Source organism: Leucoraja erinacea, chromosome 22 (genome assembly GCF_028641065.1).
Source record: "Leucoraja erinacea ecotype New England chromosome 22, Leri_hhj_1, whole genome shotgun sequence".
NCBI lineage: Eukaryota > Metazoa > Chordata > Chondrichthyes > Rajiformes > Rajidae > Leucoraja > Leucoraja erinaceus.
Window position 1 is genome coordinate 1,823,700 of NC_073398.1, and position 26,551 is coordinate 1,850,250.

The 26,551-nt window shown below is 48.2% G+C and overlaps 1 protein-coding gene across 1 annotated transcript; it reads left to right on the forward strand.

Annotated features, from left to right (window-relative positions):
• The first annotated feature begins 12,318 nt into the window (after positions 1-12,318).
• Positions 12,319-17,726, forward strand: LOC129707625 (E3 ubiquitin-protein ligase TRIM39-like). The gene is given in 7 exon segments (XM_055652755.1): positions 12,319-12,817; positions 12,905-13,000; positions 15,062-15,098; positions 15,100-15,296; positions 16,432-16,454; positions 16,550-16,665; positions 16,982-17,726. Coding segments are annotated over 7 exon segments (1,416 nt in total). The 5' UTR covers positions 12,319-12,406; the 3' UTR covers positions 17,518-17,726.
• Positions 17,727-26,551: the final 8,825 nt, after the last annotated feature.

Consider the following 26,551-nt stretch of genomic DNA (forward strand, 5'->3'; position numbering starts at 1 on the left):
AGATTGGGGAAGAGAACATATTTGGAGAATTGAATATTCAGGTAGAGAGAGCCTCTTCGGATATAATCGGATTAAAGAATAAATTCACAGCGAAGTAAGTGTTAGGAAGGAACATGCAGGATCAAAGATAGACAAAAGTGCTGGAGAAACTCAGCTGGTGAACAAGATTTACAACTTTTTATTGCCCCTGGAGAGTGGGGGGAAGCCACTTACAGACCCTGGGCAATTAACTAATTATGTATGGTCGGCAATTAACCCATGTCTTGCCAGATCTACATTCCCAGGTTGGAGGAGCTTTGCTGGAAACCAGTGACCAAGGCCATAAAAGCTATACGATGGGACAAGAAGAAATTGAGACTGTTGGAAGAACAACCAAGTGTTGCTAACAACATGAACTGCTGTGAAGATGAAAGATCATCGTCGCTGGATACATTTGATTGACTGTGAACAGTTTGTGGAAACAAGGACGATGGGCTATTGATGCTCCCTTTATTCTGGGGTGGCCCAGCCTACATGGACTGAACTTTCTTCAGAATGGCAAACTTGCGGACTAACCCACATTTAAAGGATGGTACACACCTCCTTTTAAACAAGATTGAAGTCAAACATGACAAGCGCAGCAAAGATACCCTGACTACAGACAGTAAGAGGCCTGCAAAGGCCAGTTAAATCTACCTGTTTTTGCCACAACCAAGGCACTGGTGTATTTTAAGGAAACAGTATGTTGGTGACAGGGCATTGTTATGTTGCAAATGCAGTGCCACACAAGAGAAGCATGAACCAGTTACACCAGCACACGGGGAATTCCAAGCGAAGCCGAATAAAGGCTGAGCAATTTTTATGATCCTTTTCCTGTCCTATGGTAGTATCTTAGTGTCACGTCCGGGGGAGGTTGGTGGCCATTTAAAATGTTTGGAGGGACTTGTGAAACGATTGTCCACTATGAATTGATTGGGTTACTAGTGTACTATTAATTTGTCTGATGAGATGCTTATGGTCTTTCGTATGTACTCAGGAAGGACTGTAGTTGTTATCAAAATTTTGATAAAAGGATGGAATGATGAAGCCGAGTTTTAGTTAAAAATATAAGAAGATATTAAATTGGTTTCTGGGCTAGCTTACAGCTTACATTTAGTGTCAAATTAGGGTTTCCTCAGGTTGCGGGGTGTGTGAGATAACATTGTCTCCCAAGTGAAGGAGCTCGAGAGATATCTTTGAAAGTAAGATACCATAAACCAAATGACCAATGTTTATGGGGGAGGAGGCAATAAAGGAAGAGAGAAATAGACAGTCACATCTTTGTAAACAAATGACCTATGTTTATGAGGGACCAAATGACAGAGGAAGCAGCAAAGAGAGCTAGGGTGGTCTATTTGGAGATAAGGCAAATGGCCAATGTTTTCAGTATATCTTGTACCATGTAAAAAAAAGGTTTGATGTGATGCATTCTGTGGAAACCTTTTCCAGTACCTCTGACCATGACTAATGTCTGTGGAATGTGATAAGGGGACAAAAAAACCCTATTTAAGGCAATGTAATTCTGTTGTTAAGAGAAGGTGACTGAGCACAGTCAAGTGTCTGTGTTGGTCACTTGACTGGAGTTCTCTCTCCCTTCCATCGGCCGATGTTAAGTAAAGTTTTGAACTGGTCTACCAAACAGTTTGTGTGCTGTCTGTTTATTAAGAAGCGAACCTGGTTTAGTAGTTAAGATAAGTAGCTTTTTCAGGATCCTGTGGAACTCTGTGGAACGCGCTGGTTTGGAACATTCCCATTGCGGTAGATTTGTACCCCATATGTCCAGAAAAATACTGCGGGATTTAATGGGGCCCCAAATTAGCTACTCGCAACATAAAACTTTGTATAAAGGGATCTTAAGAAGCGCTTTTTAATGTAAAAATAAACAACCTATCTTCCGTTGTCCCCTGTATGCGATCCGTCCTGTTGTCGGCGGTTGCGGGTTTAGAGGATAATGTTTAACTTACTATAACAATTAAATTAACCAATTAAGTCTAAAAATAGCTGCAGCGAATGAACCTCGCAGCGATTTTTCATCAGAAACTAAGTAGGCTAAACAAGCTCGATTTGAATAGCCTAGGGAAAATCGCGTTTTAAACCCGCCCCCCTCTCAACGGCGCCAAAATCACGCACACGGGCAGAGACAAACCTGCAGCCCCGCTGAAGATAGGTTTTGCAACATACCTATCTAATGACGTGGCGGAAAGGTCTGTTAGAGTTGTCAAAGACGCTCTCAAGAGACAGGTTTTGCAGGGTAGTTCAAAGCTCAGCATGAAACGTCATTTGGCTTGTTTCTTGCTGAAGCACAGAACCACACAACACACAACAACGGGTTACTCCCCTGCAGAACTGTTGATGAAGAGAAGGGTAATTATATGCCTAAGTCTGGTTCAACCCAATTTGGCTTTGAGAGTTAAACCAAAACAAATAAGTAAAAAACGGCATTTTGACTCACAATAAGGAGAGGTGCATCAAGCCAAATGAGCAGGTTCGTGTTCTCAGTCCTCCCAACAAGTCCAGTCGAGACAAATGGGATATTGGGAAAATAGTGGAAGTGTGTAGAACAAAAAGATACTTAGTTGAAGTTGAGAGGATCAAAAGTGTTCATGTTGATCAAATGATTCCAGCCAAAGATGAACCAACAACTGAGCATGAAGTCCTAATCCCTGAGTCTTTATCTGAGAGTGAGTTGGAAGAGACCACTGAGACCACTGTGATTGAAACACAAAGCAGATTGTGTGCCTTCCACCACAGTGATGAATGCTGTGGTGGATGTTTAAGTTAAAATTTTATTGTGTTTTTGTGTGTGCTCTTCATCACTGTATCGCTGCTGACATATCACTTCACTTGCACTTTTTGTGCAGTGTGGCAAATAAACCGTTGTATTGTTGTATTGTATTGTATTGTATAGATTCAGTGTACTAAAACAGAGCCAAACAAGCCAACAGTTGAGTCAACACCTAAACCTGTTACACCTGTTAGACGATCAGACAGGATCCGTAAACCAGTAGTCAGATTAGGTTTGTAAGTTAAGTAACCCACTGTATTGGTAAAATGAAAATGTGTAAATATATAAAATAAATATATAACGTTATCATTTAATATTTCAAGAATACTGGTTTAAATCAAGTATCACAACAAGAAAATGATAACTGTGTACGTAGATTTAATACTTAAAAAAAGGAGAGCAGTGTAATGTATTCATGCATATTCATGATTATGTTAATCAGTTGGTGTTGTATATAAGTAGAGAATGTTGGGTAATAAATCTCTCTCGTGATCCAGGCAACCTGCGTGTAAGTTGTTATTCATTCTGCGAGAGGTGCTTCTGGATCATCTCTTTTCTCTAAAAATATCCCAAATTACTCTTTATTACAATTGACTATAGCTTGTACTATGGATCCCTCGAGCCCCATTTGATGTCAGCATCTTTCTTATCAGTAGCCATCCTCAGCACATTGAATGCCCTACAGGTACATTATATTATTTTAAACCACCTTTAAGTTTCCCATCATCATCAGCTGCGCTCATGTCTGCCTTACCGCACCAGGGGCTAATGTCTACCTGCACTAGAGGTTGATGTCTACCCGCATCAGAGGCTGAAGTCAGGCAAAAGAGAGGCTATCTCATGCAACCTGTTGTGTTAGTACCTGCTATCTTACACTACCTTTGTGACAGTATCCAATCTCTTCATTAGTAACAAATGTCTGACACCTTCACCGATCTTGTCAGGTAAATTCACCACATTTTACTTTTTTTTCTTTACCGCCACTTTATTATTTTGATACGACAACTTATCGTCGCTGGACAACATTGCAGTATCTATTCTTCTAACTATGGGTGGTAAAATTAAACATACCTAATTAGGAGCCACATTATTTACAGTCGTCCCGTGTAATATCCTGCCGACTACGCCAATTGTAGGAGATACTTTTGTGCTATACCCATACCCTATATCTGGCTTCACTCAGATAGGTGCAGGCACAACATATATCAGTTTGTAGATCAATGGTGAGTATCGAACAAATCAGTTTATTAAAGGCCTTATCATTGTCCATCGCGAAGCAGTGTGAGAAAACACAGACTGCTTCAACACGCCATAGTAACTGTACATTTTTTATATCCTCATGACACAATGGTTACTTGTGGAGTTGAAATAAATCATTAAACAATGTCCCTGTTGCCTTCCATCTCTGTCTTTCCCCAGAGTTAACTTGAACCTTACGTTTATTGTTGTTTTGAAAATCTCTCTTCCATATATCTAACAAATATATACCATAGATGACAATGACCCTGCAGGGAGAATCGATGAGGACTACACGTTAAAAGCGGTCATTCGTTAACATTTGGGAGACTTGCCGGCCCACAGTGACAAAGAGCAGCTGTAATCTCAAGATTGCTACAGTATATATAAAAAACCTCCCCGCTCCTCTGACCATGTGTTATGCAATATTCAACAAGCCAACCTGGACAATTAGTTTGGTGTGACAGTTGTGTAGGAAGAAACTACAGATGCTGGTTTAAATCGAAGATGGACACAAAAAGCTGGAGGAACTCAGCGGAACAGGCAGAAATGGGTGACGTTGAAAAAGGTGAATTTATTATGGGGAACAAGGAAATGGCAGATGAGTTGAACAGGTACTTTGGATCCGTCTTCACTAAGGAGGACACAAACCTGATATAGTAGTGGCCAGAGAATCTGGGGTGACGGAGGAACTGAAGGAAATCCACATTAGGCAGGAAATGGTGTTGGGTAGACTGATGGGACTGAAGGCTGATATATCCCCAGGGCCTGGTGGTCTGCATCCCAGGGTACTTAAGGAAGTGGCTCTAGAAATACTTGATGCATTGGTGATAATTTTCCAAAATTTTATAGATTCAGGATCAGTTCCTGTGGATTGGAGGGTAGATAATTGTAGATGGTTTATGCATGCAACCAATAATATAGCTACCTCAGTACCACTAACCACGCCTTAGTTATCAAGTATAATAACTCTCTCTCTCTCTCTCTCTCTCTCTCCCCTGGTTCCAGCACGGTGATAGACTGTATGCAGTCAGTGCTGGAACGTGTCTAACCTGTGTGATCATTAAACGTTAAGTAAAGCTACAAGTGTGTCAGACTTAACTTCTTTACATGGTGTCGGCAAATTGAAATGCACGCCTCCTGTTTATCGGGTTTTATTTCTTTGAAAGTATTTCTTTATCGGAGTGTTTTGTACCCCTTGCCACCATGGCATCCTCGTGCCGTAAACCCTCGCCCCTGGTCTTTGATGCCGACATAGCGGAGCGCTGGGCGACTTTTGAGATGGATTTCACACACTACATTAAGATCGTTCATCGCAACGATCCCGATGCCGTCAAAGCCTCTCTTCTGCTGAACCTTGCTGGTCCTGATGCAATGAGGAGAGCACTAGCCTTCACCTGTAATCCCGCGGTCCGGGATGAAAATGATCAGGTTCAAGCGGAATCTGCCAACGACCCGGTATGTCTGTTGCGAACGTTTGCCGAGATTTGTGACTTGCCCTCTAACCGCATTTTAGAGCGAGCTAAGTTTTTTACGAGGAAGCAACAGCCTGATGAACCAGTTGAATGTTTTATTGCTGATCTGCGCTATCTCGCCCAGAGATGCCGACTTGAAAATATGATTGACCAGCTTACTAGGGACATTCTAGTGACAGGTATGCTGGATCAGAAACTGCGATCGGAGCTATTGAGAAAGCCAGATCTTACTCTGACCGAAACAATGCATGCATGCAGGTTGGCTGAAGTCGTTGACCCGCTGTTCGGACAGCGGGAGTCTGATAGTCCCCGGCGGGCATGTAAATCGATCAATTTAACTGGTCTCAACAGACTGCGTCCTAAAATAGACAACACTAGACCTGCGCCGCAGGCAAGCTACGTCCCTGGCGGGCATGTTGTTAAAAAATGCCCTAATTGTAATTATATGCACTCGATGCAGTCGCAGTGCCCGGCTTACGGAAAATCCTGCAATATCTGCAAGAAATTGAATCATTTCTCGGCGGTCTGCCGCTCCCTTGGGAAATTTTCCCCAGCTTCCAGACAAGTGTTAAAGAACCTGGTACAAGTCGATAACGAGTTTGGTTCCCAGTCCTCTCTCGACACTGCCCACGACTCTGAGCCAATTAGTTCTCAAGGAGGCGCTAGTGTATTCACACTCCTACACACATCTGCTCGACTCCCTGATCCATCGGTCCTTGTTACTGTCAACAATTATTCTTTCTCAGCTAAGATCGACACGGGGGCAATGGTCAATGTTATGTCAACAAGCCTGTTCAGAAAGATTAGACATAATGAGCTACTGACTGCAGACCGCTCGACTTTACATGCTTATGGGGGTGAGGTGCTGAAACCGGTGGGGAAGGTCACTTTTAATTGCGTGCTGAAGAAATCATCGCGGGCTATCATGTTCTATGTTCTCGACTATGACTGTGTGACTCTGTTGGGCAACCAGGCATGCCAGGACCTGGGACTAGTGTCCTTCGACCATAATGTCCATGAAGTGCAGGTGCTGCTGGATCCGATATGTGAGTACCCGGACCTGTTCGATAATGAGCTGGGCAAGCTGCCTTTCGTTTACAAGATCGCCACCAACCCGAAGGTGGTGCATGTGATCCGTGCACCACACAGAGTATCCCTCGTTATGAAGGATAAAGTTGAATCGATGCTGAAGAGCATGGTCGCAATGGGAGTGCTGGAAGCGGTTAGCGAGCCCACCGAGTGGGTCTCCACCATGGTTGCCACCCTGAAAAAGGACAAGAACGAGATACGAGTGTGCATTAATCCGAAGGACCTGAACCTCGCGATCAAGCGACCACACTACCCCATGACAACCGTGGAAGATGTTGCAGCTCAAGTCGGGCAGGCCACGGTCTTCTCTGTCCTTGATGCTAAGAGTTCATTCTGGCAAATACCACTCAACAAACGCTCCTCCGACCTGACAATGTTTGCCACTCCTTATGGCAGATTCAAGTTGCTACGGATGCCATTTGATATTAACTCTGCCAGCGAGGTGTTTCAGCAGTCCATGGACAGCTGTTCGCCGGCATGCCGTGTGCCATCACCGTGGATGATATCCTAGTCTATGGGAAGAATGCCGCCGAACGTGACAAGAACCTCTGCCAGGTCCTGGACCGGGCCCGGCATATCAATTTAAAACTGAACCCAAAAAAGTGCAGATTCCGCGTCTCTGAAGTGCCTTACGTCGGGCATATCTTCACTTCTAATGGACTGAAGCCTGACACGCAAAAGACCAATGCAATCACCGAGATGCCAGCCCCAACCGACATCCTCAGTCTGCAACGATTCCTGGGCATGGACAATTACCTCGGGAAGTTTATTCCTAATCTCAGTGAGCTGAGCTCGTCCCTGAGGCAGCTAACTAAAAAAGACACTGCCTGGTCCTGGTTTCCACAACACCAGCAGGCTTTCGAATGTCTGAAGTCTAAGCTGACCAGCACCCCGACACTGAAATTCTTCGACCTGCGCCGTCCCATCGTTGTTACCTGTGATGCCTCTCGTTTTGGACTAGGTGCTGCCTGCCTGCAGCTCTACGACGGCGGTTCGCTGTTACCGGTTTCACCATATGCCCAGATCGAGACGGAGCTCCTGGCGGTGGTGTTCACTTGCTCCAAGTTTAAAGATTTCCTCTTCGGCAGCAAATTCACAGTCGAAACCAACCACCAGCCATTAGTGACTATTATTAACAAACCCATACATGTTGCCCCTGCCAGGCTGCAGCGCATGATGCTGCAGCTCCAGCATTTTGATTTCCAAATCATATACAAGAGGGGCACTGAGATGCATGTGGCCGACACTGTCTCGTGCCCCACGAGCCTCCTGTGACCATCACCCTTTACGAGCAGGAAGACCTGGTACTGAACGTCAACTTTTCCCAACCAAGCAGCTGCAGTGCCTGACCGAGCACACCGCCGCTGACCCTGCTTTGCAGCAGCTCGCAGCCGTTATCAAGCGTGGGTGGCCTGACAGACGCACCACTTTGCCGTCGGGTGCCCAGCCGTTCTTCCTGGTCCGCGATGAGCTGGTGATCCAAGATGGTGTTATCGTCAAGGGCCACAAGGTCGTGGTGCCGGCCTCTCTATATGATCTATACTACAACGCAGCCCACAGCGGTCATCCTGGGTCGATGCCACTATTTCTCATGCCCAAGGACAATTCTACTGGCCCGGTATGGCCAAATACATCAGGGACCGAGTGTCCTCCTGTTCCTCCTGCAACAACCTCGCCCCACACCAGCAGCGTCAGCCCCTTTTGCAGCAACCGGCGCCCACCATGCCCTGGATATCGCTGGCTGCCGACATATTCGAATGGAGGGGCAAGCAGTTTCTCGTCCTGGTTGACTTGTACTCCAACTGGTTCGAGGTGGGCCTCCTTCCTTCCACCACCTCCGAGATGGTCATCAGCAAACTGCGCAGGCACTTTGCCACTTTCGGTGCCCCTGTCCGCTTACAAACTGACAATGGCCGACAATTTACAAGCGCCGAATTCAAGGCTTTCGCTGCCAGGTGGAACTTCCATCATTACACCAGCAGCCCTGAGTACCCTCAAAGTAACGGTATGGCCGAGCGGGCTGTGCGGAGGGCTAATGGTCTGCTGGAGCAGTCCCGCCTGTCCAACTGCGATTTCTACCTGGGCTTACTTAACCTACGTAACATCTCACGGGACCCGACCATGGGTTCCCCTGCCCAGCGTCTGATGTCGAGGATGACAAGACCACCTATGCCAGTTGCCCAACAGGCTCTGCTACCCAAAGTGTTTGAGCCTGCCTCTGTCCAACAGCAGATTGAACAGAAGCATGAGGCTCAACGACGTTCCCACGACAAGTCCTGCCGGCCGCTGTCACCTGTACTGCCCGGGCAAGTCGTTCGTATGCAGACTACCACCGGCTATTCCCGCCTCGCGACCGTGGTTGGTGTGGCTGACTCTCCCAGATCTTACCTGGTAGACTACGATGGGACTGTCTATCGTCGGAGCCGTCAACACCTGCTGGCTGTGAACGAGCCGAAGCCTGCACCTGCGGGTCCTTATGCTCCTCCGTTGCTGTTCCAGCCTGCTACTGCCGATTGCCCTGCTGTTCCCAGCATGCCCCAGACCCCTCGCCTATTGCGTCCTCCTCCTCCGCTGCCACCAGGTTTTGGCCGGGTTGCTTCCCCTCCTGCACGTTTGCCTTCCCCTCCTGCCTCTCCTGCTCCGACTGCGTCTCCTCCTGCTTTAACATTCTCGCCTGCTTCCGCTGCGCCTTCTCTTCTTTCCGATGGGTGGGGGGGGGGGGGGGGGGGGGCGCTGTACGCACCCGTTCGGGTCGCATTATTAAGCCGCCTGTTCGCTACGGGGACTTTGTTTAAACTCGCATGCTTTGTGTAATCACACTGCCACGGCGCCAACTCTGTTTTAATTTCTAAGGGGAAGGATGTAGATGGTTTATGCATGCAACTAATAATATAGCTACCTCAGTACCACTAACCACGCCTTAGTTATCAAGTATAATAACTCTCTCTCTCTCTCTCTCTCTCCCCTGGTTCCAGCACGGTGATAGACTGTATGCAGTCAGTGCTGGAATGTGTCTAACCTGTGTGATCATTAAACGTTAAGTAAAGCTACAAGTGTGTCAGACTCAACTTCTTTACAATAATGTTATCCCACTTTTTAAGAAAGGCAGGAGAGAAAAAAAAGGGATTTATAGATCAGTTAGCCTGACATCGGTGGAGGGAAGATGCTGGAGTCAATCATAAATGATGAAATAGCGGCACATTTGGACAGCAGTAACAGGATCGGTCCAAGTCAGCATGGATTTACGAAGGGGAAATCGTGCCTGACTAATCTTCTGAAATTTTATGAGGATGTAACTCGGAAAATGGACAAGGGAGAGCCAGTGGATGTAGTGTACCTGGACTTTCAGAAAGCATTTGATAAGGTCCAACATAGGAGATTAGTGGGCAAAATTAAGGCACATGGTATTGGGGGTAGAGTGCTGACATGAATAGAAAATTGGTTGGCAGACAGAAAACAAAGAGTGGGGAATAATGGATCCCTTTTGGAATGGCAGGCAGTGACTAGTGGGGTGCCGCAAGGCTCAGTGCAGGGATCGCAGCTATTTACAATATACATCAATGATTTAGAAGAAAGGATTCAAAGTAACATTAGCAAATTTGTAGAAGACACAAAGCTGGATGGCAGCGTGAACTGTGAAGAGGATGCTATGAGGATGCAGGTTGACGGACAGGTTGGGTGAGTGGGCAGATGCATGGCAGATGCAGTTTAATGTGGATAAATGTGAGGTTATCCACTTTGGTGGCAAAAACAAGAATTATTTAAATGGTGTCAAGTTGGGAAAAGGGAAAGTACAATCGGATCTGCGGGTCCTTGTTCATCGGTCAATGAAAGTAAGCATGCAGGTACAACAGGCAGTGAAGAAAGCGAATGGCATGTTGGCCTTCATAACAAGTGGAGTTGAGTATAGGAGCAATGAGGTCCTTCTGCGGTTGTACAGGGCCGTAGTGAGGTCACACCTGAAGTATTGTGTGCAGTTTTGGTCTCCAAATTTGAGGAAGGAAATTCTATGCTATTGAAGGAGTGCAGCATAGGTTTACAAGGTTAATTTCCAGGATGGCGGGACTGTCATATGCTGAGCGAATGGGGTGGCTGGGCTTGTATACTCTGGAATTCAGAAGGATGAGAGGGTATCTTATTGAAACATATAAGATTAGTAAGGGTTTGGATACGCTAGAGGAAGGAAACATGTTCCCGATGATGGAGTCCAGAACCAGGGGCCACAATTTAAGAATAAGGGGTAAGCCATTTAGAAAGAAGATGAGGAAACACTTTTTCACACAGAGAGTTGTGTCTGTGGAATTCTCTGCCTCAGAAGGCGCTGGAGGCCACTTCTCTGAATGCTTTCAAGAGAGAGTTAGAGTTCTTAAAGATAGCGGAGTCAGGATATGTGAGAAGGCAGGAACAGGGTACTGATTGTGGATGATCAGCCATGATTACATTGAATGGCAGTGCTGGCTCGTAGGGCCGAATGGCCTACTCCTGCATCTATTGTCTATTGTGTATTAAGACCAGTGTTTCCACTTTAAGGGAACTTACCTGAAATTCGGGAAATTCTGGTTGTCTTCGGATAATTTTAGGGAAATGGAATAATTTCGGGAAATTTCCGCATCCTGCCCGCCAATGGGTGAAAAAAGGTAATTCACGCCGCACTGCTGGTTTGGTGCTCAAAGGTTTAAACACGGCGCTGTCAGTGTAATGCGTGGGAATTTAAACAAAGAGCTGTCGGCTGCAGCTATGGGTCACAGATTGTTCGTGAAAACTCTCATATAACAATGAGTCTTTGGAAGGTGCACAAAAATGCTGAAGAAACTGAGCGGGTGCAGCAACATCTATGGAGCGAAGGAAGTAGGCGACGTTTAGGGCCGAAACCCATCTTCAGACTGAAACGTCGCCCATTTCCTTCGCTCCATATATGCTGCTGCACCCGCTGAGTTTCTCCAGCATTTTTGTGTACCTTCGATCTTCCAGCATCTGCAGTTCCTTCTTGAACAACAATGAGTCTTTGGAATTCTCTTTCTCAGTGGAAGTTGAGCCTTTGATTATTTTTCAGGCAGTGGTAGAATTCTGGATAAGCATAGTGGTGAAAAGTTAGCCGTGTGCGGTGGGATTGCAGTTACATTGGGATTGGCCTTGATTTTACAGAACAGTGGGTGGGCTCAAGGGGCAGAGAGGGAGGGGTGGAGAGAGGGAGGGCGGGGGAGGGAGAGGGAGGGAGAGAGAGGGAGGGAAGGAGGGAGAGAGAGGGAGGAGATTTTGTTAAATTAATTCAGGGGGAGTTTAGATTAGTTTAAGAGAGGGAGAGAGAGAGAGAGAGGGAGAGAGAGAGAGAGGGAGGGAGGGAGAGGGAGAGGGAGGAAAGGAGAGCAGAGACTGAGAGCATGAGACATGACACATGAGAGCAGGTTGACAAAACGAAGAGAATGAAAGCTGTTGGAGGCAAAGCTGCCTTGCATAACACAGTACAAGTGAATAACAGAAGCAGGCAGATACAGTATAGTTACGTAGCTCTGTTTTGTCTTGTTCTTCTTTGTGTTGTTGACGTGTGCCCGCGAATAAAAAACAACAACAAATAGCACGCAGGAAGCAATTTTGAAAATTTCAGGAAATACCATCAAATTCCAGGTAATTTGGTATTCTATTTCAGGAATATTTTTTGTTGAGGTGTGGGAGCGCTGATTTAGACGCCAGCGTGCGCAGTGGACACTCGCGGTACTGCAGAGCTCTATGATCTTTGCTGCAGAGGGATCAGCTGCTCCCCGAAATTGAAAGCATTTTGAACTAGGAAGTGGTGGGAGTTAACATGGCTTCCAAAGATCAGATCGAGAGTTTGACCGAGGAGGCAATTTGTCCCATCTGCCTGGATTTCTTCAGTGATCCAGTCTCATTGGAGTGTGGGCACTACTTCTGCCGCTCCTGTATCACACAGAGTTGGGACAGGGAGAGGAAATACTCTTGTCCGGAGTGTAGAGAGGAGTTCGTGGACCGCACCCTCCGGGTTAGCCGGGCCTTGGCGAGACTGTCTGAGAAAGCGAGAACATTGAGCCTGAATCGGAAAGAGAAGGAAAGTAAATGTCACTGCGAGAAACATCAGGAAGAAGTGAAGCTGTTTTGTGAAACTGACAAGAAACTGATGTGTGTGATTTGTGCAGCTGGACAGGAACATGTAAAACACCGCTTCATGCAGATAGAAGAAGCTGTTGAAATCTACAAGGTAAATGCCAGCCGGTCTGGATTACATAAGTCTTTATCTCCTATATTGTCTGACATATTTATTTTCTGATCTGAAACCCAACCCCAGGATCAGGTTAAATCTTCCTTTGAATCTCTCACAAAGAAGATATTGGAGATCCAGCAAATACAGCAGCAACAGAAACGGAAGATTTCTGACGTTCAGGTGAGGCTTTTCAGTTTCGATTTCCTGATCTTGTATACATTTGATCCCTGTGACGCGTGGCATGACTGCACTTTTCTTTCGCTCAGTAGTCTTGGGAGAGGATGGACAGGCAAGGACTTTACTCCTTGGAGCGCAGGAGTCTGACGGGTGTTCTTATGCATGCGTGTATAATATCATGAAACGAATTGAGAGGGTGGATGCAGTAGGCTTTTACCCTTTGTAGGGGGACCAAGAACGCTAGGGTAACGTTTAATGGTGAGATGGGAACGTTATAAGATGAACTAGATGGCACCGTTTTCATACAGAGTGTGGTGGGTATACGGAACAAGCTGCCAGAGGAGATAGTTGAGTTGGATACCACCACAACATTTAAAAGACATTTAGGCAGAAACATGGAGATAAAATGTTTAGAACAAACTGGGCCAAATGCAGGCTGGTGGGGGGGCAGTGTTAGCTGTGAGGAGGATGCTAGGAGGCTGCAAGGTGATTTCGATAGGTTGGGTGAGTGGGCAAATGCATGGCAGATGCAGTATAATGTGGATAAATGTGAGGTTATTCACATTGGTGGCAAGAACAGGAAAGTAGACTATTATCTGAATGGTGGCCGATTAGGAAAAGGGGAGATGCAACGAGACCTGGGTGTCATGATACACCAGTCATTGAAAGTAGGCATGCAGCAGGCAGTGAAAAAAGCGAATGGTATGTTAGCATTCATAGCAAAAGGATTTGAGTATAGGAGCAGGGAGGTTCTACTGCAGTTGTACAGGGCCTTGGTGAGACCACACCTGGAGTATTGCGTACAGTTTTGGTCTCCTAATCTGAGGAAAGACATTCTTGCAAGGTTCACGAGACTGATTCCTGGGATGGCAAGACTTTCATATGAAGAAAGATTGGATATTCTCGGCTTGTACTCGCTAGAATTTAGAAGATTGAGGGGGGATCTTATAGAAACGTACAAAATCCTTAAGGGGTTGGACAGGCTAGATGCCGGAAGATTGTTCCTGATGTTGGGGAAGTCCAGAACAAGGGGTCACAGGATAAGGGGGAAGTCTTTTAGGACCGAGATTTGTTTTCACACAGAGAGTGGCGAATCTTTGGAATTCTCTGCCACAGAAAGTAGTTAAGGCCAGTTCATTGGCTATATTTAAGAGGGATTTAGATGTGGCCCTTGTGGCTAAAGGGATCAGGGGGTATGGAGAGGAGGCAGGTACGGGATACTGAGTTATATGATCAGCCATGATCATATTGAATGGCGGTGCTGGCTCGAAGGGCCGAATGGCCTACTCCTGCACCTATTTTCTATGTTTCTATGGTGGAACTAGCGTAGATGGGGCATCTTGTTCGGCATGTACATGCAGGACAGAAGGACTTGTTTCTGTGCAGTGTGATTATATGGAATCTGTGACTAATTAGTGCTGCTGTCTCATAATTCTGGTGATCTCATTTGAACCTGACCTCTGGTGCTGTCCCTGTGTTTCGTGCGTTCTACTTGTGACCGCATCGGATTCATTTCACCTCCCAAAGACATGCTGGTTAGATGGTCAATCGCTACCTATAAATTATCCCTGTGAAGGTGGGTGGTGGACAATTTAGTGGGAATTAAATAGAAATCAGAGATTGAGCAAATGGAGCAGCAACATCAACTGATGGTTTCTGGAGTTCTGGTGAGGCTTTCCAGTTTCAATTTCCTGACCTTGTGTATATTTGATCCCTGTCTTGTGTGTAGTAATAGCATAGCCCTCTGTAAGTCAGGAGTCTAGGACATGTGGAATGGAATTGGCTGTAGGGAATTGGATTTTGGGAATGGGAATGATGGAACTGTAGACTACTTGCCTAGAATTTCAGAAGCTATTTCAGAAGAATTTCAGAAGCATTCCAAGGTAACAAATGCCATGGGACTAGTGTAGATAGGTGCAGTGGCAAGCCCGGGCATGGTGGGCTGAAGGGCCTATTCCTGCACCACATGTCTCAAGGTTGGGTGGGCAAATGCGTCCATGCATGCCTTGAGAAAATACAGTGGAATCACATATAATATATTGATATTCACCTTTCATCTGACAGGAACAGTCATACAGCCTTCAGTTAAAGATCAAATCCCCAGTTTGCTGAACTGCAGCAGATTCTCACTGAGAAAGAACAGCGCCTACTGGCAGATATCCGTAAAGATGAGAAGAGAATTGTACATAAAATGGTGGCGAATGTCCGAGAGATTCAAGATAATTTAAATTCAGTTCAGGAGGAACTCGCAAAGTTACAGGAACAGATGGATCAAAAGGACAGTGTGATATTTCTGAAGGTGAGCTGTTACAATACAGTTTGTCAAAATGAAAGTGCATTCACAAAATGATGGATGAAATTCATGAAATAAATGCCGCATTTACCAGTAATTCAGAACTGGGTAAATGGTCCGTCTGTTCCAGCGCTGTGCTGCTGTTGTTCCCAAACTAAACGGCCTTGCGTATAATCTATGGGATTTCAGTATTGCATACAGACTGCCTGGCAAGAATTTGCTGTAATCTCATCACTGTGTGATTATTTAATATTTTCTCGCTAAGGGGAAATCTCCAGGAATCATAAGACCCTGGGAAAAATTTACCACATGGTCAATTTAAATGGATAATTATTTTGGGGCTCTAAACCAGCCCAAAGCTAGGATACACTTAATAAGTCCCATGGATTTATTCAACTGGCCGTGACTTACGCGTCACCACTTGAAGGGATCTATACTTTCTCCAGTTGTCCTTTTCAACTTAGAGGGAGCTGTACTCTCCCTATTATCCCTTTGCTGTTGATATACTTATAGAATCTGTGGGGATTCTCTTGTTTATCAAAGCTATCACATGACTCTTTTTGTCCTACTGCTTTTCCTCTTAATTGTGCTCCTACATGCTTCTATACTCCACACACACACACTAATACACTAGAAAATGGCTTGATGACAGCAACTTATACCTGGCCAGTGCCCCACACCTTTATGGGTTCCTTAATCCTTCAGCCACTGAGCGCTTGGGTCTATTCTGCTCCTGATATTGCCTTAGCCTCTCCTGCTCGAGTGAGCTTAACGTTCTATTTATTGTATTTCGTATGGAATTTATTAAAGACCATGTTTCATTTCATCTTTGACCTTTTGTCTCGTAAGGAGATGCAATATTATTACTAACTCCTCCCTTTTAATTATATCGATATGTTAAAATTCTTTCATCATCCAATCATCCCTAATAACTTCATCAGACAATATCCCATGAGCTGCACAGCCCTCCTGTAAATTATATATTCTCAATCATGAACATTACGTCTGCTTTCATCTCTGGTTCTCTGTCCCCAAGGCAATATCCACTTTCTGTCTGTGTGACTTCAGAGGCTTGTAGTAATTTGGGTGAAATATCTGCTGACGTCTCCTTCAATTCGGATTTGTGTTTTATTTATTTCAGGAGGAACTTGGTCGAAAGAAGAGGTAGGACATTCTCTTGACTGAAACACTATATATTTGTCAAAAAAAATGTTTTAAAAATTGATGCCAGTCTACACCATGCTGTTAACTATTTGCAGGGTTAGTGATGAATTCAAAACATTGTCGGTGACAGATGGAGCCTTGCAGATTGAAACATTTGATCACCACTTTTTGATTAGCACATTGTGGAGAGAAATCTACGCCATTAAGCGAGGTAAAACATGTAGTTTCCTTTTCTCATATTCTTCCATAATATGTGATGGACAGATACATAGTTGAATGATCGACCTTGGGCGTTATTGGGAACTCGCACAGAAGAGGAATCGGTGCCAGTTTACATCAGTCATGATCACATTGTATGTTAGGACAGACCTCAGGGCGGGGGCCTACTTCACTTCATATTTGCTCCCCCCTGGGTCCTGGAGCCCTCGCTGCCCGATTCTCCCTCCCCCCCCCCCCCCCCCCCCCCCCCCCCGACCCGCACACCCCACCCCCCTGGGGACTCTCTGATTCTCTGCTTCTCCCCCCAGTCTCCGTCACCCTGGATGTGGAAACAGCAGGTCCGAGGCTCGAGGTGTCTGAGGATCGGAAGAGCGTGAGATCTAACTGGGCCGTTGGGAGTCTCCCTGACACCGGGAAGAGGTTTACGGTCAAGCCGTTTGTGCTGGGATCGGAGGGATTCACATCGGGGAGACATTACTGGGTGGTGGGGGTGACGGCGTCGAGTTGGCACTGGAGTCTGGGAGTCGCCGCAGAGTCTGTGGAGAGAAAGAGAGGTGTCACACTGACCCCGGAGACTGGATTCTGGATCATCGGGCGGTCGTGTGGTGATGGGTTTGATGCATTCACCTCCCCTCCATCCCCACTCAGCGACCGTCCCGTCCCCTGGAGGGTGGGAGTTTATCTCAGTTACGAGTCCGGGACAGTTTCATTTTACAACGCGGACACCAAGTCCCATCTCCACACGTTCAGTGGGAATAAATTCACGGAGAAACTTTATCCTTTCTTCAGGAGTAATGATAGATGCTTGCTGAGCATCTGCTCCGGTTCTGCTCCGGATAGGTAAAATGGTCGGGTCCCAGGAGCGGCATCAGGAGCGGGGCTCAGCCTGGGGCTGTGGGGCAGAAACCCGGTGGACAACACGCCGGCGCTGAACGATCGGCTCCCATTTAATCCCCAATTTCCACGTCGTGAAACAAGCCCCAGTGAGTGCGGGAATAAAATTAGGGGCAATGTAAATGCGGGAAGAGTAAAATAAACAGCAACTTAAATCAGAGCTGTCGATCCGATCATTTTAACGCGTTAACCGTGTCCGTCAATGGAACAGAATAACTTTTGTGAAAATATAAAGATTGAAACAATCGCATTTCCCGCGGGTTCAGCAACAGTCGTAGGCGGCGGGTCCTGAGCTGTGGCCGGGTTCCCCCTGGTCCTAAAGTCCGCTGTATCATTGTGTTTATATCGTGTGAGCAACGTTTCCTCTCCACACAACAGATTCATTTTCTTTGGAACGGATCTTTGAAAGAATGGATCCAACCGAATGACTGTTTCCAGGTAGAAGCCCGTCGTGATCAGGCTCTCCCTGCCCCCCCCCCCCCCCCCCCCCCCCCCCCACTGTGGATACATGGAACTCTCCGTGTTTCCCTCCCTCCCCTCTCTTTCTGCAACTTGATGTCTCGCTGCTACTTCCTCTCTTTTCACCACACTTTAACTTTAGGAAATACAGAAGCCACTTGTCAGGCACGGGCATTCACAAACGGAGGTTAAAATCAAGCTATAGATTTCAAGTAGTTTGGGTTATAGTTTTATTGTGATATATGACTGTAAGTGGGTGTAATTTTCAATAATCCAATCCCTTTACACTGATCATCTGCCTCGTTCTTTTCCCTTCCTTTCAAATATTTATTGTCGCCCTCAAGCTGAGTGAGGGGGAGATAATCGGTGTGTGGGGGGGGGGGGGGGGGGGGGGGGGGGTCAAGTGAATTGTCTAATGTACCGAACAACGGAATAATGGGATTCTTACTTGTCCCAAAGCTGAACTTGGATCTATATCGCTCCTCATGACTTTCTCTCCCTAAACTACGGGACACGCAACCTTTCTTCCTCACTCAGGCCTTTCCATCGACCTTCTCCTTAAACTTCCAGGTGTATAAGAAGGATTCCCATCACCAACAAACCCGTTTGCAAAATACCCAACTGATTCCAGACCCTGGAGGTTCTAGGAGGTTAGACAAAGCAGCTCAGAGAGTCCGTGGAATTGGAATGGGTCTGCAGTTGGCCAGGCAGGATGTGTGGAGAGAGAAACTGCGTTACAGTTGCAAGTCCTTGATCGGAATTTGTCTTAATCTTGCCTAAACTGCTGCACAGTTTAAACATATGTTGAAGATCTACAAGCACCCGATTTGTTTCATGAGATAATTTAAGGTGGTTGTTCCTTGTTCTCGTGCTGAATACATGGAGATCCATGAGTCAGCAGAAGCTGTGTTCTGCAATTCTACATCTTTTCGTCATGATTCAGCGTTCTACGCCCTCAACGTAGATCAACTATTATACTTCATCAATGCTTCTTGATCCTTGATGATGGGTAGTCTGGTCTGTGATCGACTTGGCTGCCTCCACGACTCTCTGCAACCTGTCCCCAAACCAAGCTGTGAAGCAACCCACAGTGTGCTTTCTATGGTGCATCTAGGGCCCATCAGTAAAGTAGCTGAACTGGAGTGGAAGCGAGTTGCACTCAACCGCCGAACAAGAGGATCTGATTGAGAGGAAGGTCCCAGTGTGTGCCCCAGCAGTCTTTCCACTTTGAAGGAAATTACCCGAAATTCGGGAAATTCTGGTGGTCTTCGGGTAATTTTAGGGAAATGAAATAATTTCGGGAAATACCCGCATCTGGCCCGCGAACAATGTAAAATCTGGGTGTAAAGGTGATACACAAAGCACTGCCAGTTTGGTGCTCAAAGGTTTAAACAGAGCGCTGTCAGTTTAACGCGTGGGAATTTAAACGAAGAGCTGTCGGTTGCAGCGCTGTGGGTTTTAAATGTAGCATTACCTGCGGGAGTGCTATGGGCTTTAAACATAACGCTATGGCCACAGCCACAGCCAACAGTCACAGACTGTTCTGGAAAATTCCCGTATAACAATGAGTCTTTGGAATTCTCTTCCTCAGTGGAAGTTGAGCCTTTGATTATTTTCCAGATAGTTGTAGAATTCTGGATGAGCCTGGTGGTGAAAGGTTACCAGTGGGATTGTAGTTACATTGGGATTGGCCTTGATTTTACAGAATGGTGGGTGGGCTCAAGGGGCAGAGAGTGAGGGAGTGGAGAGAGTGAGGGGTGGAAAGAGGGAGAGAGGGAGCAGGGGGAGAGGGAAAAAAGTAAGGAGGAGAGAGTGAGGGAGGGAAAGAGGGATGGAGCAAGAGTGGTAGAGAGAGAGGAGAGACTGAGACACATGAGAGCAGGTTGCAAAAACGAAGACAACAAAGCTGCGGCCCCACTCTATGCAGTCCCGTGTGTGGGCGCTGCCGACCCACAGCCCGTGACAGAGCGGCCCACAGGGGAAGACGGGGCAGAGGGCGGCCGGATAGAGCTGGCCCCTGGGGGAAATGTGGGGGCTGTCCTGAGGGATGCGCTCCTTCGGCCGCTTACACCTTGTTGCTCGGGCTCAAAGCAAAGATACTAGAGCATTTGGTTCAAGCACTCACTCACCCTCCACAATTATTCACAGCGCAAAAATTGACCATTTCGGCGGCTTTTGACAGGTAAGAAAATACGCGTTTTGTGTGTTAACAGTGTATGCCGGAGGCTGCCGTCCTCCAGAAGGATTGAGCTGCTCCGTGCGTCATGCTCTTTGACCTGGTGACCTTACATGCAACTATTTAAAACTAAAGAAAAACTGAAACGTAACATCCTGATGAATCTTGCCTGCAGCCTCTGCAGGTGCAATGCATTTCGCCGTATTAGCAATGACTCGGTCTGCTTCGAAATAGGGGTTAGGGCTTGTCCCAAATCTGTTGGTCCCCCAGTAGAGTGATATAGCCATCAGGAAATGTTGCCGGCTGGCCCATTCCAGCATGGCAGTGGTGATCGTTACTCTCATGAGATATAGACCAGGAACCTGAAAGAGAGGTACAAACGACTTCATAAACGAAGGCTCATAGTACAAGAGCAGGACGTTACGGTGAATCTATATATAACAAAGGTTTAGCCCCAAATGGAGAATGAGGTCTATTTCTGGTCACCAAACTTAAGGAATGATGTGGGAATCATTGGGAGGATGCAGGAGATATTGAATGTAATGGATTTAGGGATAAGGAGTTCCTGTTCCGTGGTTGAGACGGAGGAAGCGGATCCTGGTTTTCCATGGAGCGGGGACGTTGCGAGGAAGTTTAATATAGAGGCATAGGGTCGGGAGCGTTTTGGAGCCGGTGAATGGGTGGAAGCTGTTTCCACCAGTAGAAGGAGCAAGGGGTGCAGATTTGCAGAGAGTTATGTGAGGATAAACGTGCTGCAGTGGCGGTGGAAATGCAGCCAATGAAGCTTTTCGAACTTGGATCTCCACTCTCTGACTGTCGCTGATCAGCAGACAAAGTGAACCTTATCAACCTGGAATAAATGTCAAAGGATCTTATAATGTCTTTTAAACATGCACCGTGTCTCCGAATACAGAGTGGCCCGATGTCTGGTGCATGGGAGGCATTGCACTGTTGTGGATTAAAATCAGACCGGATGGAGGTCTACGTTCACCAGGGGCATCGTACGATGGCAACTCTGCCGGCAGTCTGTTCGTTTTTTCATCTTTTTTAAATTTTTACTGTTTGATAAAAGTTTGTTTTAATGTTCTCCGGTTTGTTTTATGTGGGGGAGGGGGATGGGGTCGGGGGAAACGTTTTTTTCCAGGTTCTTACCTTGCCGGAGATGTGATTAATTTTTGGATCACGGCGCTCTGCAGCCTTCCATCGATGGAGCTGGAGGCCTCCTCGAACTGCCGTGAGCCCCACCGCGCGGCGTGGACTTAACATCGCAGCTGACCCCTTGCCTGGGATCGCTCCATCCGCGGCCTGCGGACTTACCATCAAGAGCTCGCAGCTCGAAGACCCATCATTTATTTATTTGCCTCTGTACTCCACAATTTGAGATTTGTAATAGAAAAAATCACATGTGGTTAAAGTGCACTCCCCACCCACCTCTCCATTCCACTGTCCCACTCCCCGTTACCCAGTCTTTCACACATCACTTCTCACTGATGTTCGCTCAGTGTTTGAGTACATCAATGTGAGTGCGTACATGTGTGTGAGTGTGCGTCACAGTGTGTGAATCTGTGTGTGAGTGTGTGTGGATTTGTGGGCATGTTAATGTGTGTGGGTGTGTCAGTATGAATGTGAGACGTGGGACTGTACAATGTGAGTGCGAGCGCGCAAATGTGCTCGCTTGTGGGCATGCGCGTGTGTGAGACTATTAGTAATTATGTGAGTGGGTAAATATGTGGCTGTGTGAAGTTGTGACATTGTATGAGGGTTTATGAGCATATGAGAATGGCTCAGTATCTGCAGGAGTAGAGTGTAAGAACGTGTCAGTGTGTGAGCATGTCTGACTGGATTACTATGAGTATATGAGCGTATGTTTTCATGAATGAATCTATGAGCATTTATAAGTGTGTGTGTGTGGACATATTTGTGTTTGTGAGTGAACGTCTGTGGGTACGTAAGAATATCTGCCTGCAAGACCGCTTGTGTGTATGAATGAGTGTGTACGATTTTGAATGTATCATCATGTGAGAGTCCGAGAGTGTTAATTGAAGAAGATAGACACAAAATGCTGAAGTAATTGACAGATGATTGTAATTGTAATTAATTTATTCGCCAAGTATGTTTTCCGTGAAAGTCGGAGAGAAGCAGCAGCGAGAGCGAGTATTGGCAGGAAGTAGGAGGCAAAGAAGATTTAAAAAGAGTGCCAAAGGCCCAGCTGCGAGTAATCTACTAATTAGCCATAAAGTCGTTGATTAGGTAGCAGATATAAGAAGTGGAGCTGTAGTGGAGCGGCCTTGTTGAGGTGAAGTGCCTTGGTGAGTAAAGTGTAAGTCTTTGGCTCGAGGGTGTTCGGCGAGGAGGCTGAGGCAAGGAGCTAAACTTGATCGAAATTTGTGATTTTTGTTCACTGAAGAAATAGACAATAGTTGCAGGAGTAGGCCATTCGGCCCTTTGAGCCAGAACCGCCATTCACTGTGATCATGGCTGATCATCCACAATCAATACCCCGTTCCTGCCTTTTCCCCATATCCCCTGACTCCGCTATCTTTAAGTGCTCTATCTAACACTCTATTGAAAACATCCAGAGAATTGGCCTCCACTGCCTTCTGAGGCAGAGAATTCCAGATTCACAACTGTCTGCGTGAAAACGTTTTTCCTCATCTCCTTTCTAAATGGCTTGCTCCTTATTCTTAAACTGTGGCCCCCCAACATCGGGAACATGTTTCCTGCCTTTAGCCTGTCCAATCCCTTAATAACCTTATGTTTCAATAAGATGCCCTCTCATCCTTCTAAATTCGAGAATATACAAACCCAACCGTTCCATTCTATCAACATATGACAGTCCCGCCATCCCTGGACTTAACCTCGTGAATTTACGCTGCACTTCCTCAATAGCAAGAATATCCTTCCTGAAAATTGGAGACAAAACTGCACACAATACTCCAGATGTGGTCTCACTAAGGCCCTGTACAACTGCTGAAGGACCTCTTTGCTCCTGTACTCAACTCCTCTTGTTATGAAGGCCAACATGGCAGGCATGTTAATTGTAAATGACATCTGCGCCGCCGCATTTACTAACGTTTCATACAACGAAGCTGATATAAGATATAAGGTACATAGGGTGGGTATCAATTAATTCTAGACAACAGAAAATAATCTAACCCCATTAATTCACTCATTATGATGTGCTCTACTGTATGATGTGTGCAGCAAAACCTGAACTTCCAGAGTGGTCTATCTTGTCGTTTCTTCAGCGGACCTCAAATTTATTTTAAGAGCAAAACATACAGCGCTGGAGAACTCAGCAGGTCAGGCTGGATCTGTGGCTCGTCTGAAGAAGGATCTCGACTCAAAAAGTCACCTGTTCCTTCTCTCCAGAGATGCTGCCTGACCTGCTGAGTTACTCCAGCACTTTGTGTCTATCTATGGAGGGAATGGTTAGACGAAGTTTAGTGTCGGATCCCTTCTTCAGACATTTTTAAGGGGTTCGGAAAGATCGAAAATTTCACGTATTTAAATAGGAGGAGTGGGGGGGGGGGGGGTGGAGGAGGAAGGGGGGAATGTGAGTGGGGATTGGGGGAGGGGGGTTGAGGGGAGGGGGAATGTGGGGGGGTTGAGAGGGGAGGGGAATGTGAGAGGGGTTGAGGGGAGGGTTAGGGGTAGTGTGTGTGAGGGGGTGAGGAGATGATGGGGGCGGGGCTATCGGCGGGACTGTCAATCTACTGGCGCCGTCACTCCGCCTGCTTTCCGCCCATTGGTCGCGCCCCGCTGTCCATCAGTCCTGTCCCGCCCCTGGCCGCAATGATTGGCCGCTGCACCCGGTTGTCATGGCGGCGGCGCGGGGCCTCGAGAACAGCGGGCGGGCGGGAGAGGAGTGGGAGAGTGGAGAAGGAGAGAGAAAGGTAAGGAATTTAAGGGTGAAGGAATGGGAGGTTTGAATGAGATGGGAGGGGAATGATGGGGGGGGGGGGGGGGGGGGGGGGGGGGGGGGGAGGGGGAGGGGAAATGGAAGAAATAGGAAGTGGGAGGGGGAGGGTGTGTGGACCCTCGCTAACTGCTGCTGCTTGTTCCTCCCGCCCACAGGCAGACGCTGCCCCCCCTCCTCACGCCTGTGATCCCCACCCCCAGTGATGGAGCGTCAGGCCCCCGGAGAGCGCGGTCACTGACTACCATGTGCTGCAGGTGATCGGACAAGGCTCCTTCGGCAACCGTCTACAAGGGTCGTAAGAAGTTCAGTGGGCAGATGTGTTGACCCTTCACGCTACACCCCGATCACCACCTCCCCCCCCCACCCCACCCAACTCCCTCACCCACCTCCACCCCCCCCCCCTCCCCCCACCCAAACTCCCCCCCTCCCCCCTCCCCCACCCCCTCCCCCTCCCCCTCACCCATCCCCACACCCCACCAAACCAAACCCTCTCCCCCCTCACCTACCCCACTCCCCCTCACCTACCCACCCCCATCCACTCCCCCCTCACCCACCAGCCCCGCCTCACCCACCCCCCTCTCCCTCGCCCACCCACCCCCCTCTCCCTCACCCACCCACCCCCTTCCCCTCACCCATCCCCACCCACACCCCTCCACCCCAACCCCCTCTCCCTCACCCACCTCACCCACCTCACCCACGCACCCCACTCACCCTCTCACCCAGGCCCTTGCTGACCTCTGCCCTTCCACAGGTGGTGGCGCTGAAGTTCATTGCCAAGCGGGGCCGCTCGGAGCGGGAGCTACGCAGCCTGCAGCGGGAGATCGACATCATGCACGGGCTGCGTCACCCCAATATCATCCAGATGCTTGACAGCTTCCAGACCCCCACCCAGGTGGGCAGCTGGTCACCCCATCCCCCAAACCCACAGTGGGGGGCATCGGCTCTGGCCGTGCCTCATGGTCCCGACTGCACCCCCTGCTCCAGACACTCAGCCTGTAGACTGTAGTCACGGCCACCTGCCTGTAGACCCCGAGATCAGCAGTCCCACTGTAGACTCTGGGATCAGCAGTCCCACTGTAGACTCTGGGATCAGCAGTCCCACTGTAGACTCTGGGATCAGCAGTCAGACTGTGGTCACCTCACCTGGGCATGGCATGGTGCGGGGGGGAGGGGATGTTTGCATTGTGGATGGTGTCCATGCGGGGTGGGAGGGCTGGGGTTGGGGTGGGGTGAGGTGGGTGTATGGTGGGGAGTGTTTGGGTGCGGGTATTGCGGGGGTGGGGTGTGGGTGAGGTGCTGGTAGGAGTGGGGAGTGTTTGGGTGGTGGGGGGTGGGGGTGAGTGTTGGGAGGGTTGGGTTGGGATGTGGTGGGCTTTGACTCCCTCCCCCTCATTGAGCCTCTGCCTACCCCGCAGGTGGTGGTGGTAACGGAGTTTGCTCAGGGGGAGCTCTTCCATGTGCTGGAGGATGACGGCAGCTTCCCCAGGAGCAGGTGGGCAGCGGCACTTCCCCCAACCCCTCCCCACTTCCTCTCTCCTCCACCCTGTCACCCCTCCACCATCTCCACCTCTCCCCGTCACCCCCCTCTCTCTCTCTCTCTCTCTCCTCCCCCCCCCCCCATCACCCTCCTCACTCTCCCAGTCACACCCCCTCTCTCCCCTCACTCTCCCCCTGTCACCCCCGCTCCCCCCTCTCTCTTCCCGTCACCCTGCCTTGTCACAACCCCCTCTCTCTCCCCCTGTCATCGCCTCTCTCTCTACCTCTCTCACTGTCACCTCTCTCTTTCCTCATGTCACACCCTCTCCTCTCCCCATTGTCTCCCCTCTCTCCCCCTCTATCACCCCATCCTCTCTCTCCCCTTGAACATCCCCTCTCCCTCCCCCTGTCACCCCCGTCTCCATCTCTCCTCTCCCCTGTCACCCCTCTCTCTCTCTCTCTCCCCCCCCAGGTGCGGGGGGTTGGCAGGCCCAGCTGGTCTCTGCTCTGCATTACTTGCACCTCCCACCGCGTCCTGCCACCGGGATCTCAAGCCGCAGAACGGCTCATCGGCAAAGGAGGCGTCATCAAGCTGTGCGACTTTGGTGGGTGGGACTCGCTCCTGATTGGTGATGTTTCGGGAAAGGGGAGGGAGAGGGGCGGGGAGTGAGAGGGGGCGGGGAAAGGGATGTGTCGGAGAGAGGGGGAAGGAAAGGGGAGAGAGAGAGGGGACATAGATGGGAGAGAGATGTTTGGCGGAGAGATGGATGGGGGGATGAGAGGGAGGGTGGGGGTGGAAGGAGGGGCAAGCGAGTTGGCGGAGACGGGAGGGAGGCGCTTTTGCGGTAGCCTGGGCGAGCCCGCGGGGAGGTCGGTGGTGGTGGCCCTGGTGGGAGGCCCGTTTGGTGGCGGGCCCTGGCGTTGTGCTTTGGTCTGGCTCCTGGTCGCGCG